At 49.3% G+C, this 14,785-nt stretch overlaps 1 protein-coding gene across 2 annotated transcripts in view; it reads right to left on the bottom strand.

Moving 5' to 3' along the window:
- Positions 1-11,334, bottom strand: part of LOC137377994 (androgen-induced gene 1 protein-like) — a 41,183-nt gene extending 29,849 nt beyond the window's left edge. Inside the window, exons 1-5 of one of the 2 annotated variants that reach the window (XM_068048018.1) lie at positions 10,709-11,334; positions 9,624-9,773; positions 9,431-9,532; positions 8,881-8,996; positions 8,302-8,453 (exon numbers count right to left, since the gene is read on the bottom strand). In XM_068048018.1, coding sequence (XP_067904119.1) covers positions 8,302-8,453; positions 8,881-8,996; positions 9,431-9,532; positions 9,624-9,773; positions 10,709-10,867 — 679 coding nt within the window. In that variant the 5' untranslated portion in view covers positions 10,868-11,334. The remainder of the gene's footprint in view (positions 1-8,301; positions 8,454-8,880; positions 8,997-9,430; positions 9,533-9,623; positions 9,774-10,708) is intronic. The other variant, XM_068048019.1, reaches the window with a different exon arrangement.
- Between the last annotated feature and the right edge of the window lie 3,451 nt (positions 11,335-14,785).

Raw genomic sequence — 14,785 nt, 5'->3', positions numbered from 1 at the left:
CCTGGGTTTGAGATAACACGGGTCAGTCTGTGAACAGAGTTTGTCCTGGGTTTGAGATAGCACGGGTCAGTCTGTGAATGGAGTTTGGCCTGGGTTTGAGATAGCACGGGTCAGTCTGTGAACAGAGTTTGTCCTGGGTTTGGGATAACACGGGTCAGTCTGTGAATGGAGTTTGTCCTGGGTTTGAGATAACACAGGTCAGTCTGTGAACAGAGTTTGTCCTGGGTTTGAGATAACACGGGTCAGTCTGTGAATGGAGTTTGTCCTGGGTTTGAGATAACACGGGTCAGTCTGTGAACAGAGTTTGTCCTGGGTTTGAGATAGCACGGGTCAGTCTGTGAATGGAGTTTGGCCTGGGTTTGAGATAGCACGGGTCAGTCTGAGAATGGAGTTTGTCCTGGGTTTGAGATAACACGGGTCAGTCTATGAACAGAGTTTGTCCTGGGTTTGAGATAGCACGGGTCAGTCTATGAACAGAGTTTGTCCTGGGTTTGAGATAGCACGGGTCAGTCTGTGAATGGATTTGTCCTGGGTTTGAGATAGCACGGGTCAGTCTATGAATGGAGTTTGTCCTGGGTTTGAGATAACACGGGTCAGTCTGTGAATGGAGTTTGTCCTGGGTTTGGGATAGCACGGGTCAGTCTATGAATGGAGTTTGCCCTGGGTTTGAGATAACACGGGTCAGTCTGCAAACAGATTTTGTCCTGGGTTTGAGATAGCACGGGTCAGTCTGTGAACAGAATTTGGCCTGGGTTTGAGATAGCACGGGTCAGTCTGTGAATGGAGTTTGTCCTGGGTTTGAGATAACACGGGTCAGTCTGTGAATGGAGTTTTTCCTGGGTCTGAGATAACACGGGTCAGTCTGTGAATGGAGTTTGTCCTGGGTTTGAGATAACACAGGTCAGTCTGTGAACAGAGTTTGTCCAGGGTTTGAAATAGCACGGGTCAGTCTGAGAATGGAGTTTGTCCTGGGTTTGAGATAACACAGGTCAGTCTGTGAACAGAGTTTGTCCTGGGTTTGGGATAACACGGGTCAGTCTATGAGCAGAGTTTGTCCAGGGTTTGAAATAGCACGGGTCAGTCTGAGAATGGAGTTTGTCCTGGGTTTGAGATAACACGGGTCAGTCTATGAGCAGAGTTTGTCCAGGGTTTGAAATAGCACGGGTCAGTCTGAGAATGGAGTTTGTCCTGGGTTTGAGATAACACAGGTCAGTCTGTGAACAGAGTTTGTCCTGGGTTTGAGATAGCACGGGTCAGTCTGTGAATGGAGTTTGGCCTGGGTTTGAGATAGCACGGGTCAGTCTGTGAACAGAGTTTGTCCTGGGTTTGGGATAACACGGGTCAGTCTGTGAATGGAGTTTGTCCTGGGTTTGAGATAACACAGGTCAGTCTGTGAACAGAGTTTGTCCTGGGTTTGAGATAACACGGGTCAGTCTGTGAACAGAGTTTGTCCTGGGTTTGAGATAGCACGGGTCAGTCTGTGAATGGAGTTTGGCCTGGGTTTGAGATAGCACGGGTCAGTCTGTGAACAGAGTTTGTCCTGGGTTTGGGATAACACGGGTCAGTCTGTGAATGGAGTTTGTCCTGGGTTTGAGATAACACAGGTCAGTCTGTGAACAGAGTTTGTCCTGGGTTTGAGATAACACGGGTCAGTCTGTGAATGGAGTTTGTCCTGGGTTTGAGATAACACGGGTCAGTCTGTGAACAGAGTTTGTCCTGGGTTTGAGATAGCACGGGTCAGTCTGTGAATGGAGTTTGGCCTGGGTTTGAGATAGCACGGGTCAGTCTGTGAATGGAGTTTGGCCTGGGTTTGAGATAGCACGGGTCAGTCTGTGAACATAGTTTGTCCTGGGTTTGGGATAGCACGGGTCAGTCTGTGAATGGAGTTTGTCCTGGGTTTGGGATAACACAGGTCAGTCTGTGAATGGAGTTTGACCTGGGTTTGGGATAGCACAGGTCAGTCTGTGAATGGAGTTTGACCTGGGTTTGGGATAGCACAGGTCAGTCTGTGAATGGAGTTTGTCCTGGGTTTGAGATAGCACGGGTCAGTCTGTGAATGGAGTTTGTCCTGGGTTTGAGATAGCACGGGTCAGTCTGTGAATGGAGTTTGTCCTGGGTTTGGGATAACACGGGTCAGTCTGTGAACAGAGTTTGTCCTGGGTTTGAGATAACACGGGTCAGTCTGTGAATGGAGTTTTTCCTGGGTTTGAGATAACACGGGTCAGTCTGTGAACAGAGTTTGTCCTGGGTTTGAGATAACACGGGTCAGTCTGTAAATGGAGTTTGTCCTGGGTTTGAGATAACACGGGTCAGTCTATGAACAGAGTTTGTCCTGGGTTTGAGATAGCACAGGTCAGTCTGTGAATGGAGTTTGTCCTGGGTTTGAGATAGCACGGGTCAGTCTGTGAACGGAGTTTGTCCTGGATTTGGGATAGCACGGGTCAGTCTGTGAACCAAGTTTGTCCTGGATTTGGGATAGCACGGGTCAGTCTGTGTATACGGAGCTTGTCCTGGGTTTGAGATAGCACGGGTCAGTCTGCGTATATGGAGTTTGTCCTGGGTTTGAGATAGCACGGGTCAGTCTGTGTATACGGAGCTTATCCTGGAATTGAGATTGCACCTGTCAGTCCGTGTGAACCAAGTTTGTCCTGGGTTTGAGATAACACGGGTCAGTCTGTGAATGGAGTTTTTCCTGGGTTTGAGATAACACGGGTCAGTCTGTGAACAGAGTTTGTCCTGGGTTTGAGATAGCACAGGTCAGTCTGTGAATGGAGTTTGTCCTGGGTTTGAGATAACACGGGTCAGTCTGTGAATGGAGTTTGTCCTGGGTTTGAGATAACACGGGTCAGTCTATGAACAGAGTTTGTCCTGGGTTTGAGATAGCACGGGTCAGTCTGTGAATGGATTTGTCCTGGGTTTGAGATAACACAGGTCAGTCTGTGAATGGAGTTTGTCCTGGGTTTGAGATAACACAGGTCAGTCTATGAACAGAGTTTGTCCTGGGTTTGAGATAGCACGGGTCAGTCTGTGAATGGATTTGTCCTGGGTTTGAGATAGCACGGGTCAGTCTATGAATGGAGTTTGTCCTGGGTTTGAGATAACACGGGTCAGTCTGTGAATGGAGTTTGTCCTGGGTTTGGGATAGCACGGGTCAGTCTATGAATGGAGTTTGCCCTGGGTTTGAGATAACACGGGTCAGTCTGCAAACAGATTTTGTCCTGGGTTTGAGATAGCACGGGTCAGTCTGTGAACAGAATTTGGCCTGGGTTTGAGATAGCACGGGTCAGTCTGTGAATGGAGTTTGTCCTGGGTTTGAGATAACACGGGTCAGTCTGTGAATGGAGTTTTTCCTGGGTCTGAGATAACACGGGTCAGTCTGTGAATGGAGTTTGTCCTGGGTTTGAGATAACACAGGTCAGTCTGTGAACAGAGTTTGTCCAGGGTTTGAAATAGCACGGGTCAGTCTGAGAATGGAGTTTGTCCTGGGTTTGAGATAACACAGGTCAGTCTGTGAACAGAGTTTGTCCTGGGTTTGGGATAACACGGGTCAGTCTATGAGCAGAGTTTGTCCAGGGTTTGAAATAGCACGGGTCAGTCTGAGAATGGAGTTTGTCCTGGGTTTGAGATAACACGGGTCAGTCTATGAGCAGAGTTTGTCCAGGGTTTGAAATAGCACGGGTCAGTCTGAGAATGGAGTTTGTCCTGGGTTTGAGATAACACAGGTCAGTCTGTGAACAGAGTTTGTCCTGGGTTTGAGATAGCACGGGTCAGTCTGTGAATGGAGTTTGGCCTGGGTTTGAGATAGCACGGGTCAGTCTGTGAACAGAGTTTGTCCTGGGTTTGGGATAACACGGGTCAGTCTGTGAATGGAGTTTGTCCTGGGTTTGAGATAACACAGGTCAGTCTGTGAACAGAGTTTGTCCTGGGTTTGAGATAACACGGGTCAGTCTGTGAACAGAGTTTGTCCTGGGTTTGAGATAGCACGGGTCAGTCTGTGAATGGAGTTTGGCCTGGGTTTGAGATAGCACGGGTCAGTCTGTGAATGGAGTTTGGCCTGGGTTTGAGATAGCACGGGTCAGTCTGTGAACAGAGTTTGTCCTGGGTTTGGGATAACACGGGTCAGTCTGTGAATGGAGTTTGTCCTGGGTTTGAGATAACACAGGTCAGTCTGTGAACAGAGTTTGTCCTGGGTTTGAGATAACACGGGTCAGTCTGTGAACAGAGTTTGTCCTGGGTTTGAGATAGCACGGGTCAGTCTGTGAATGGAGTTTGGCCTGGGTTTGAGATAGCACGGGTCAGTCTGTGAACAGAGTTTGTCCTGGGTTTGGGATAACACGGGTCAGTCTGTGAATGGAGTTTGTCCTGGGTTTGAGATAACACAGGTCAGTCTGTGAACAGAGTTTGTCCTGGGTTTGAGATAACACGGGTCAGTCTGTGAATGGAGTTTGTCCTGGGTTTGAGATAACACGGGTCAGTCTGTGAACAGAGTTTGTCCTGGGTTTGAGATAGCACGGGTCAGTCTGTGAATGGAGTTTGGCCTGGGTTTGAGATAGCACGGGTCAGTCTGTGAATGGAGTTTGGCCTGGGTTTGAGATAGCACGGGTCAGTCTGTGAACATAGTTTGTCCTGGGTTTGGGATAGCACGGGTCAGTCTGTGAATGGAGTTTGTCCTGGGTTTGGGATAACACAGGTCAGTCTGTGAATGGAGTTTGACCTGGGTTTGGGATAGCACAGGTCAGTCTGTGAATGGAGTTTGACCTGGGTTTGGGATAGCACAGGTCAGTCTGTGAATGGAGTTTGTCCTGGGTTTGAGATAGCACGGGTCAGTCTGTGAATGGAGTTTGTCCTGGGTTTGAGATAGCACGGGTCAGTCTGTGAATGGAGTTTGTCCTGGGTTTGGGATAACACGGGTCAGTCTGTGAACAGAGTTTGTCCTGGGTTTGAGATAACACGGGTCAGTCTGTGAATGGAGTTTTTCCTGGGTTTGAGATAACACGGGTCAGTCTGTGAACAGAGTTTGTCCTGGGTTTGAGATAACACGGGTCAGTCTGTAAATGGAGTTTGTCCTGGGTTTGAGATAACACGGGTCAGTCTATGAACAGAGTTTGTCCTGGGTTTGAGATAGCACAGGTCAGTCTGTGAATGGAGTTTGTCCTGGGTTTGAGATAGCACGGGTCAGTCTGTGAACGGAGTTTGTCCTGGATTTGGGATAGCACGGGTCAGTCTGTGAACCAAGTTTGTCCTGGATTTGGGATAGCACGGGTCAGTCTGTGTATACGGAGCTTGTCCTGGGTTTGAGATAGCACGGGTCAGTCTGCGTATATGGAGTTTGTCCTGGGTTTGAGATAGCACGGGTCAGTCTGTGTATACGGAGCTTATCCTGGAATTGAGATTGCACCTGTCAGTCCGTGTGAACCAAGTTTGTCCTGGGTTTGAGATAACACGGGTCAGTCTGTGAATGGAGTTTTTCCTGGGTTTGAGATAACACGGGTCAGTCTGTGAACAGAGTTTGTCCTGGGTTTGAGATAGCACAGGTCAGTCTGTGAATGGAGTTTGTCCTGGGTTTGAGATAACACGGGTCAGTCTGTGAATGGAGTTTGTCCTGGGTTTGAGATAACACGGGTCAGTCTATGAACAGAGTTTGTCCTGGGTTTGAGATAGCACGGGTCAGTCTGTGAATGGATTTGTCCTGGGTTTGAGATAACACAGGTCAGTCTGTGAATGGAGTTTGTCCTGGGTTTGAGATAACACAGGTCAGTCTATGAACAGAGTTTGTCCTGGGTTTGAGATAGCACGGGTCAGTCTGTGAATGGATTTGTCCTGGGTTTGAGATAGCACGGGTCAGTCTATGAATGGAGTTTGTCCTGGGTTTGAGATAACACGGGTCAGTCTGTGAATGGAGTTTGTCCTGGGTTTGGGATAGCACGGGTCAGTCTATGAATGGAGTTTGCCCTGGGTTTGAGATAACACGGGTCAGTCTGCAAACAGATTTTGTCCTGGGTTTGAGATAGCACGGGTCAGTCTGTGAACAGAATTTGGCCTGGGTTTGAGATAGCACGGGTCAGTCTGTGAATGGAGTTTGTCCTGGGTTTGAGATAACACGGGTCAGTCTGTGAATGGAGTTTTTCCTGGGTCTGAGATAACACGGGTCAGTCTGTGAATGGAGTTTGTCCTGGGTTTGAGATAACACAGGTCAGTCTGTGAACAGAGTTTGTCCAGGGTTTGAAATAGCACGGGTCAGTCTGAGAATGGAGTTTGTCCTGGGTTTGAGATAACACAGGTCAGTCTGTGAACAGAGTTTGTCCTGGGTTTGGGATAACACGGGTCAGTCTATGAGCAGAGTTTGTCCAGGGTTTGAAATAGCACGGGTCAGTCTGAGAATGGAGTTTGTCCTGGGTTTGAGATAACACGGGTCAGTCTATGAGCAGAGTTTGTCCAGGGTTTGAAATAGCACGGGTCAGTCTGAGAATGGAGTTTGTCCTGGGTTTGAGATAACACAGGTCAGTCTGTGAACAGAGTTTGTCCTGGGTTTGAGATAGCACGGGTCAGTCTGTGAATGGAGTTTGGCCTGGGTTTGAGATAGCACGGGTCAGTCTGTGAACAGAGTTTGTCCTGGGTTTGGGATAACACGGGTCAGTCTGTGAATGGAGTTTGTCCTGGGTTTGAGATAACACAGGTCAGTCTGTGAACAGAGTTTGTCCTGGGTTTGAGATAACACGGGTCAGTCTGTGAACAGAGTTTGTCCTGGGTTTGAGATAGCACGGGTCAGTCTGTGAATGGAGTTTGGCCTGGGTTTGAGATAGCACGGGTCAGTCTGTGAACAGAGTTTGTCCTGGGTTTGGGATAACACGGGTCAGTCTGTGAATGGAGTTTGTCCTGGGTTTGAGATAACACAGGTCAGTCTGTGAACAGAGTTTGTCCTGGGTTTGAGATAACACGGGTCAGTCTGTGAATGGAGTTTGTCCTGGGTTTGAGATAACACGGGTCAGTCTGTGAACAGAGTTTGTCCTGGGTTTGAGATAGCACGGGTCAGTCTGTGAATGGAGTTTGGCCTGGGTTTGAGATAGCACGGGTCAGTCTGTGAATGGAGTTTGGCCTGGGTTTGAGATAGCACGGGTCAGTCTGTGAACATAGTTTGTCCTGGGTTTGGGATAGCACGGGTCAGTCTGTGAATGGAGTTTGTCCTGGGTTTGGGATAACACAGGTCAGTCTGTGAATGGAGTTTGACCTGGGTTTGGGATAGCACAGGTCAGTCTGTGAATGGAGTTTGACCTGGGTTTGGGATAGCACAGGTCAGTCTGTGAATGGAGTTTGTCCTGGGTTTGAGATAGCACGGGTCAGTCTGTGAATGGAGTTTGTCCTGGGTTTGAGATAGCACGGGTCAGTCTGTGAATGGAGTTTGTCCTGGGTTTGGGATAACACGGGTCAGTCTGTGAACAGAGTTTGTCCTGGGTTTGAGATAACACGGGTCAGTCTGTGAATGGAGTTTTTCCTGGGTTTGAGATAACACGGGTCAGTCTGTGAACAGAGTTTGTCCTGGGTTTGAGATAACACGGGTCAGTCTGTAAATGGAGTTTGTCCTGGGTTTGAGATAACACGGGTCAGTCTATGAACAGAGTTTGTCCTGGGTTTGAGATAGCACAGGTCAGTCTGTGAATGGAGTTTGTCCTGGGTTTGAGATAGCACGGGTCAGTCTGTGAACGGAGTTTGTCCTGGATTTGGGATAGCACGGGTCAGTCTGTGAACCAAGTTTGTCCTGGATTTGGGATAGCACGGGTCAGTCTGTGTATACGGAGCTTGTCCTGGGTTTGAGATAGCACGGGTCAGTCTGTGTATACGGAGCTTATCCTGGAATTGAGATTGCACCTGTCAGTCCGTGTGAACCAAGTTTGTCCTGGGTTTGAGATAACACGGGTCAGTCTGTGAATGGAGTTTTTCCTGGGTTTGAGATAACACGGGTCAGTCTGTGAACAGAGTTTGTCCTGGGTTTGAGATAGCACAGGTCAGTCTGTGAATGGAGTTTGTCCTGGGTTTGAGATAACACGGGTCAGTCTATGAACAGAGTTTGTCCTGGGTTTGAGATAGCACGGGTCAGTCTGCGTATATGGAGTTTGTCCTGGGTTTGAGATAGCACGGGTCAGTCTGTGTATACGGAGCTTATCCTGGAATTGAGATTGCACCTGTCAGTCCGTGTGAACCAAGTTTGTCCTGGGTTTGAGATAGCACGGGTCAGTCTGTGGAGACGGAGTTTGTCCTGGGTTTGAGTCATTATAATGTCCTGTTCAGGTCAATCTGACTTACCCCATCTCCAGTGATGAAGTTTCTCACCCACAACGTACAGAGAGATGGTGACAAGAACAGCTGCTGTAAGAAAGATCCCCATAGCAATGGGGCTGAGTACCTCCAGAATGGGGTACACCCAGATTGCTGAGATGTGGTGAATCCACAGTACCCTGAAAAGAAAAGGAAAAAATTGGCAAGACTCATGTCAACAATATCATTGCACTTTATACACTCACTGCTTAGAACCCTTCATGTTAGTTGCACAAGGAAATGTACTCGACCTGCTTCTACAAACAGGAGGAGCAAGTGTGCATAATTTTGGGGTGGGGGAGGGGAGATAGGCGGAGAGAGAGAGAGAGAACAGGCACTTCCTCAGTCAAACCCCTGCATCCACTCCCCACATCTGAGACACTGTGACCAATTGCACTCCTGCCCCTGCCCACCTCTGTCCTTCTCACCTCATGGCGCCCACGACCATTGACTGGATCAACACTGACAGTGTGGAGCCTGACCTCTTCCTACTGGCACCAGTTTCTAGTTAGCGGCTGTCAGTTGTACCTTCTCTACACATAACAAGTAAAACCAAAGGCAACTCACCAGAGTAAATAGGAACTGCAGAAGATGACGAGCAGAACCATTCCTCCCTTGTGACTGGGGGAGTGATGTGGCACCAGGATCAGCTCCAGCATCAGCAGCACCAGGACCAGTGAGTGCTGCAAAGAAGAGCAGGATCCCAGTGTCAAGGTCCATGCAGGAGGTCAGGGAGGAGGCGCAGCGCTAGGGGGCTGCTGGGAGTGGCACGGGGGCACGGTGGGGAGGAACCAGGTGGGGCGCAGTGAGGTAAGGGCAGGCAAGGCACAGTGAAGGGGACCTGGGCGCAGCATGGTGGGGGTACAGGCTGGCGCAGCTGGGCGGGGCGTGTAGGCAGGCTCAGCGCGTAGGCCTGGCACAGCGCACGGGGCCCCGGCAAGGCATGTTGGCGGGGCGGGGGTGGGGGGGGCGGTGGAGCCTGAGAGCGCAAGCAGCTCAGAGACCAGGTACTTGCAACACTCTCCCCAATTACAGCCAGAATGCAAGAAACCAGAAGTAGGGGAGTGTATGTGATCCACAATAGCGTCAGTGAGGGTTCTAGACTCTCAGTACTCACCATGGCATGATTCAACCACATCGGGATAACTTGGTCAAGAATCTTTGGGTAAACAAGCTCTCGGTCATAAGCATAAATAAGCCAGAAACTCACCACGACAAACTGAAAAAGAAAGAAGAGGGTGAACTCACTGACCCTGACCCCGGGGGCTGGATTCAACCCATGTGGAATCGTATTGATGGTGAATACTTACAAAGCCAATGGGGAAGGCGAGAGCCGAGAAGAGCCAGTCCTGTAAAGCATTGATCTTCCGGCTGAGTCGCTGCACACTTTTGCCAGGCTGAGGGAGGAGCCACATGAGATCTGTGAGGACACAAACTCCAAAAAAGCTGGTTTGCAGGATCTAGAGAGACAGCATAAGATAGATCATCCTCACCATCATTCTGCACTGTACATGTGATCCAACCAATATTAACCTAACTGAGCAGAAATGCAGGGTGCTTAGAGAGAGGAAGAGCAAGGCAGGGAGGGAGTAGACTTGCAGGATCTGGGGGAGAATGTGAGGGTGGAGGCGTGGGAGGGACTAAACTTGATACAGTGAGACAGACAGATTGGAGAGGAGGGGTGAATGGGAGCCCGGGACACCCCAGATTGTCGGCTCTCATTCACAGCTCACAGACCCAGCCTGTTGCAGATGATTCATTAGAGATTCACTCACATGCTACATGCAGGTTCACAAACTTTGCTGCTTAAACTGATCACTGAAGAAAAGGAGGAGTTGCATTTATATAGTGCCCTTGATGGCTTCAGGACACCCCAAAGCACCTTACAGCCAATGAAGCACTCTTAAATATCGGAAACACTGCAAGCCCCCACATGTAACAATAATAATCACCAGATAATCTATTTTTTGTGGTGTTGATTGAGGGACAAATAGGCCAGGACACCAGGCAGAACTCTCCTGCTCTTCACAACCTGCTCTTTCCTTCCTCCAGTCCCTGACTTTTCGAGCACCTGTGGTTTCAACAGGCCATCAAAAAAACCATCTGCAAATAATACTTTATCCATTGTGGTCAAGTCACAGGGAGGAACATTATTGTCAATGAAATCCCTGGTTAGTCTCCAGTCTGCACTAAACTGGCTGCTCTGTGGGAAAGAGCTCCTGATCACTGTCCTACAGGAAGCACCTGTGTAAATGTCAAACCAAGACAAAGCCAGCTCGCCCTGAGCCCACAGCTGAGGATCGCTCTCCCCCCCCCCCCCCACACACACAGTCTCTGATGGATTCCCCCACCCCAGGCCACCCAGTCTCTCCAATACCGGACCCTGGACCTTTACCATGTTGATGAAGGTCAGGTATTTCCAGCGGCCTCCGTATGTCGACGTCCCGAGATGCCGCCCGCCCGAGGTCAGGAGCAGGTTCTGCCAAACGGCGAAAAGATACCAGAGGAAGACAGAGAGATGGAGGAGCAGGAGGGCGACCCGGCGAGAGGCCATGGTGCGGAACTGGGTCAGCACTGGATCCGGGTCAGGGGGGATGGTGTCCCGAGGATCGGGGTCCGGGCGGGTTGGTGTCCCGGGGATCGGGGTCCGGGCGGGTTGGTGTCCCGGGGATCGGGGTCCGGGCGGGTTGGTGTCCCGGGGATCGGGGTCCGGGCGGGTTGGTGTCCCGGGGATCGGGGTCCGGGCGGGTTGGTGTCCCGGGGATCGGGGTCCGGGCGGGTTGGTGTCCCGGGGATCGGGGTCCGGGCGGGTTGGTGTCCCGGGGATCGGGGTCCGGGCGGGTTGGTGTCCCGGGGATCGGGGTCCGGGCGGGTTGGTGTCCCGGGGATCGGGGTCCGGGCGGGTTTGGTTCCCTGCGGAGTCACCTGGTCAGCTGCCGCACCACACGGCTCTCACACGGCCTGATCCTCCTCTCTGCAGACCCTGGTTGCCGTGCTGAGGTATGGAGGGGCAAGGGTGCTGGTTCCTCCCCGGTCACCGACACCCACAGGATCATTAACCCGCTGCCAGTCCCTCATTCCACAGTAAATGTAGCAGATTCACAGTCACAAGACAGAGGGAGGCCTTTCGGCCCATTGAGTCCATGCTGCCTCCCTCTAGAGCAATTCAGTCAGTCCTATTTCTCCATTTTATCCCAGTAGCTCTGCAATTTTATTTATCTTGTGTGCCCATCCAATTTCCTTTTGAAATCAGGGATTCCACCCCCTCAGAGGAAGTGAATTCCAGGTCATTCCCCGTGGAAACCACTGGAAATGAATTTCCATTCACAAAAACATGTGTCGACTACTTCCCTTTGTTTCCTGTCACTGAGCCACTTCTGGATCCAATCTGCCACATTCCCCTGTATCTCTTGGGCTTTCATTTTACTGACCAGTCTGCCTTGCGGGACCTTGTCAAATGTCTTACTAAAGTCCATGTAGATCACATCCACTGTACTAGCCTCATCAATCCTTCTTGTTACTTCCTCAAAAAACTCAATTAAGTTAGTAAGACATGACCTTCCCCTAACAAATCCATGCTGACTATCCCTGATTAATCCGTGCCTTTCTAAATGGCAGTTTATCCTGTCCCTCAGATTCTAACAATTTACCCACCATCGAGGTCAGACTGACTGGCCTATAATTATTTGGCCTTTCCCTCGCACCATTTTTAAACAATGATGCCATGTTCGCAGACCTCCAATCCTCTGATACCTCGCCTGTATCTAGTGAGATTTGAAGATGATCCTCAGAGCATCCGCTATTTTCTCCCTGGCTTCCTTTAACAACCTGGGATGCAATCCATTCGGCCCTGGCGATTTATCCACTTTCAAGATGTCAGACCCTCTAGTACTTCCCCTCTCATTATGCTTATCATATCTAATGTTTCACACTCTTTAATTACAATGTCTGCATCAACCCTCTCTTTTGTGAAAACAGAGACAAAAAAACTCATTCAGAACCCTGACCACATCTTCTGCATCCACACATAAGTTCCCCAGTACATCTCTGATAGGCCGTGCACTTTCCTTAGTTATCCTCTTGCTCTTAATGTACTGATAAAACATCTTTGGGTTTTCCTTGATTTTACCTGCCAATATTTTTTCATGTGCTCTCTTTGCTTTCCTAATTTCCTTTTGCACTTCACCCCTGCACTTTCTATACTCCACTAGGCTTTCTAAAGTATTAAGATTTTTGTAACTGTCATCAGCTTTCTTTTTCTGCTTTATCTTATTCTGTATGTTTCTCGATCACCAGGGGGGCTCTAGATTGGGTAGTACCACCCTTTTTCTTTGTGGGGACATGTCTACACTGTGCCTGTAGAATCTCGCATTTGAATGCCGCCCACTGGTTTGCCATTGATTTTTCTTCAAGTAGCTGTATCCAGTCCACTTTTGCTAGATCACCTCTAGCTTCATAAAATTTGCCTTCCCCCAATTTAGAACTTTAAATCCTGCTCTATCATTGTCCTTTTCCACAATAATGCCAAATCAAACGATTATGGCCACTGTCTCCAAAATGATCATCCACTGTTACTTCATCCACATGCCCAGCTTCATTTCCTATGACTAAATCTGGAATTGCGGTCCGTCAGGAAAACCCTATATGCCAATGGGAAATATTAATTTCATCAGTTGGAAACTTACCTTAGAATTTTAATGGGAAAAAACCCTACAAGTAACTTTCAAAAATCTAGCAGGCAAGATGGCCACTGCCATTTACATCTGAAATAGCAGGAGACGGGACTGGAAACAAAAAGTCTAACGAGAAGCCCTGGCAGGACAATGGCTTGCTCTAAGTAAAAGCAAAATACTGCGGATGCTGGAAATCTGGAATAAAAACAAGAAATGCTGGAATCACTCAGCAGGTCTGGCAGCATCTGTGGAAAGAGAAGCAGAGTTAACGTTTCGGGTCAGTGACCCTTCTTCGGAACTGTCAAATATTAGAAAAGTCACAGATTATAAGCAAGTGTGGTGGGGGTGGGGCAAGAGATAACAAAGGAGAAGGTGCAGATTGGACCAGGCCACATAGCTGACCAAAAGGTCATGGAGCAAAGGCAAACAATATGTTAATGGTGTGTTGAAAGACAAAGCATTAGTACAGATTAGGTGTAAATACACTGAATATTGAACAGCAGCAAGTGCAAACCTGAAAAAAACAGTGGGTAAGCAAACTGAACAAACTAAGATGAAATGAAATAAATGCAAAAATAGATTGTAAAAAGTGTAAAAAAGAATGTAAAAAAAGGAAGAAAAACTAACTAAAAATAAAAGTAAAATGGGGGGCTGTCATGCTCTGAAATTATTGAACTTAATGTTCAGTCTGGCAGGCTGTAGTGTGCCTAATCGGTAAATGAGATGCTGTTCCTCGAGCTTGCGTTGATGTTCACTGGAACACTGCAGCAATCCCAGGACAGAGATGTGGGCACGAGAGCAGGGGGGAGTGTTGAAATGGCAAGCAACCGGAAGCTCAGGGTCCTGCTTGCGGACTGAGCGGAGATGTTCCGCAAAGCGGTCACCCAGTCTGCGCTTGGTCTCCCCAATGTAGAGGAGACCAACCACACTGTGAGCAGCGAATACAGTATACTACATTGAAAGAAGTACAAGTAAATTGCTGCTTCACCTGAAAGGAGTGTTTGGGGCCTGGGATAGTGAGGAGAGAGGAGGTAAATGGGCAGGTATTACACCTCCTGCGATTGCAGGGGAAGGTGCCCTGGGACGGGGACGAGGTGGTGGGGGTAATGGAGGAGTGGACCAGGGTGTCGCGGAGGGAACGATCCCTTCGGAATGCTGACAGGGGAAGGGAGGGGAAGATGCGACTGGTAGTGGCATCACGCTGGAGGTGGCGAAAATGGCGGAGGATGATCCTTTGGATATGGAGGCTGGTGGGATGAAAAGTGAGGACAAGGGGAACCCTGTCACGGTTTTGGGAGGGAGGGGAAGGGGTGAGGGTAGAGGTGCGGGGAATGGGTCGGACACGGTTGAGGGCCCTGTCAACCACAGTGGGGGGAAATCCTCGGTTGAGGAAAAAGGAGGTCATATCAGAAGCACCGTCATGGAAGGTAGCATCATCAGAGCAGATGCGTCGGAGATGGAGAAACTGGGAGAATGGAATGGAGTCCTTACAGGAGGTAGGGTGTGAAGAAGTGTAGTCGAGGTAGCTGTGGGAGTCGGTGGGCTGATAATGGATATTGGTAGACAACCTATTCCCAGAGATGGAGACAGAGAAGTCGAGGAAGGGAAGGGAAGTGTCAGAGATGGACCATGTAAAGGTGAGAGAAGGGTGGAAATTGGAAGCAAAGTTGATGAAGTTTTCTAGTTCGGGGCGGGAGCAGGAAACGGCACCGATACAGTCATCAATGTACCGGAAAAAGAGTTGGGGGAGGGGGCCTGAGTAGGACTGGAACAAAGAATGCTCGACATATCCCACAAAA

The sequence above is a fragment of the Heterodontus francisci genome, chromosome 16 (assembly GCF_036365525.1).
Source record: "Heterodontus francisci isolate sHetFra1 chromosome 16, sHetFra1.hap1, whole genome shotgun sequence".
Taxonomy (NCBI): domain Eukaryota; kingdom Metazoa; phylum Chordata; class Chondrichthyes; order Heterodontiformes; family Heterodontidae; genus Heterodontus; species Heterodontus francisci.
Note: the sequence above shows the minus strand (reverse complement) of the source record. Positions and strands in the feature narration are given on the sequence as shown.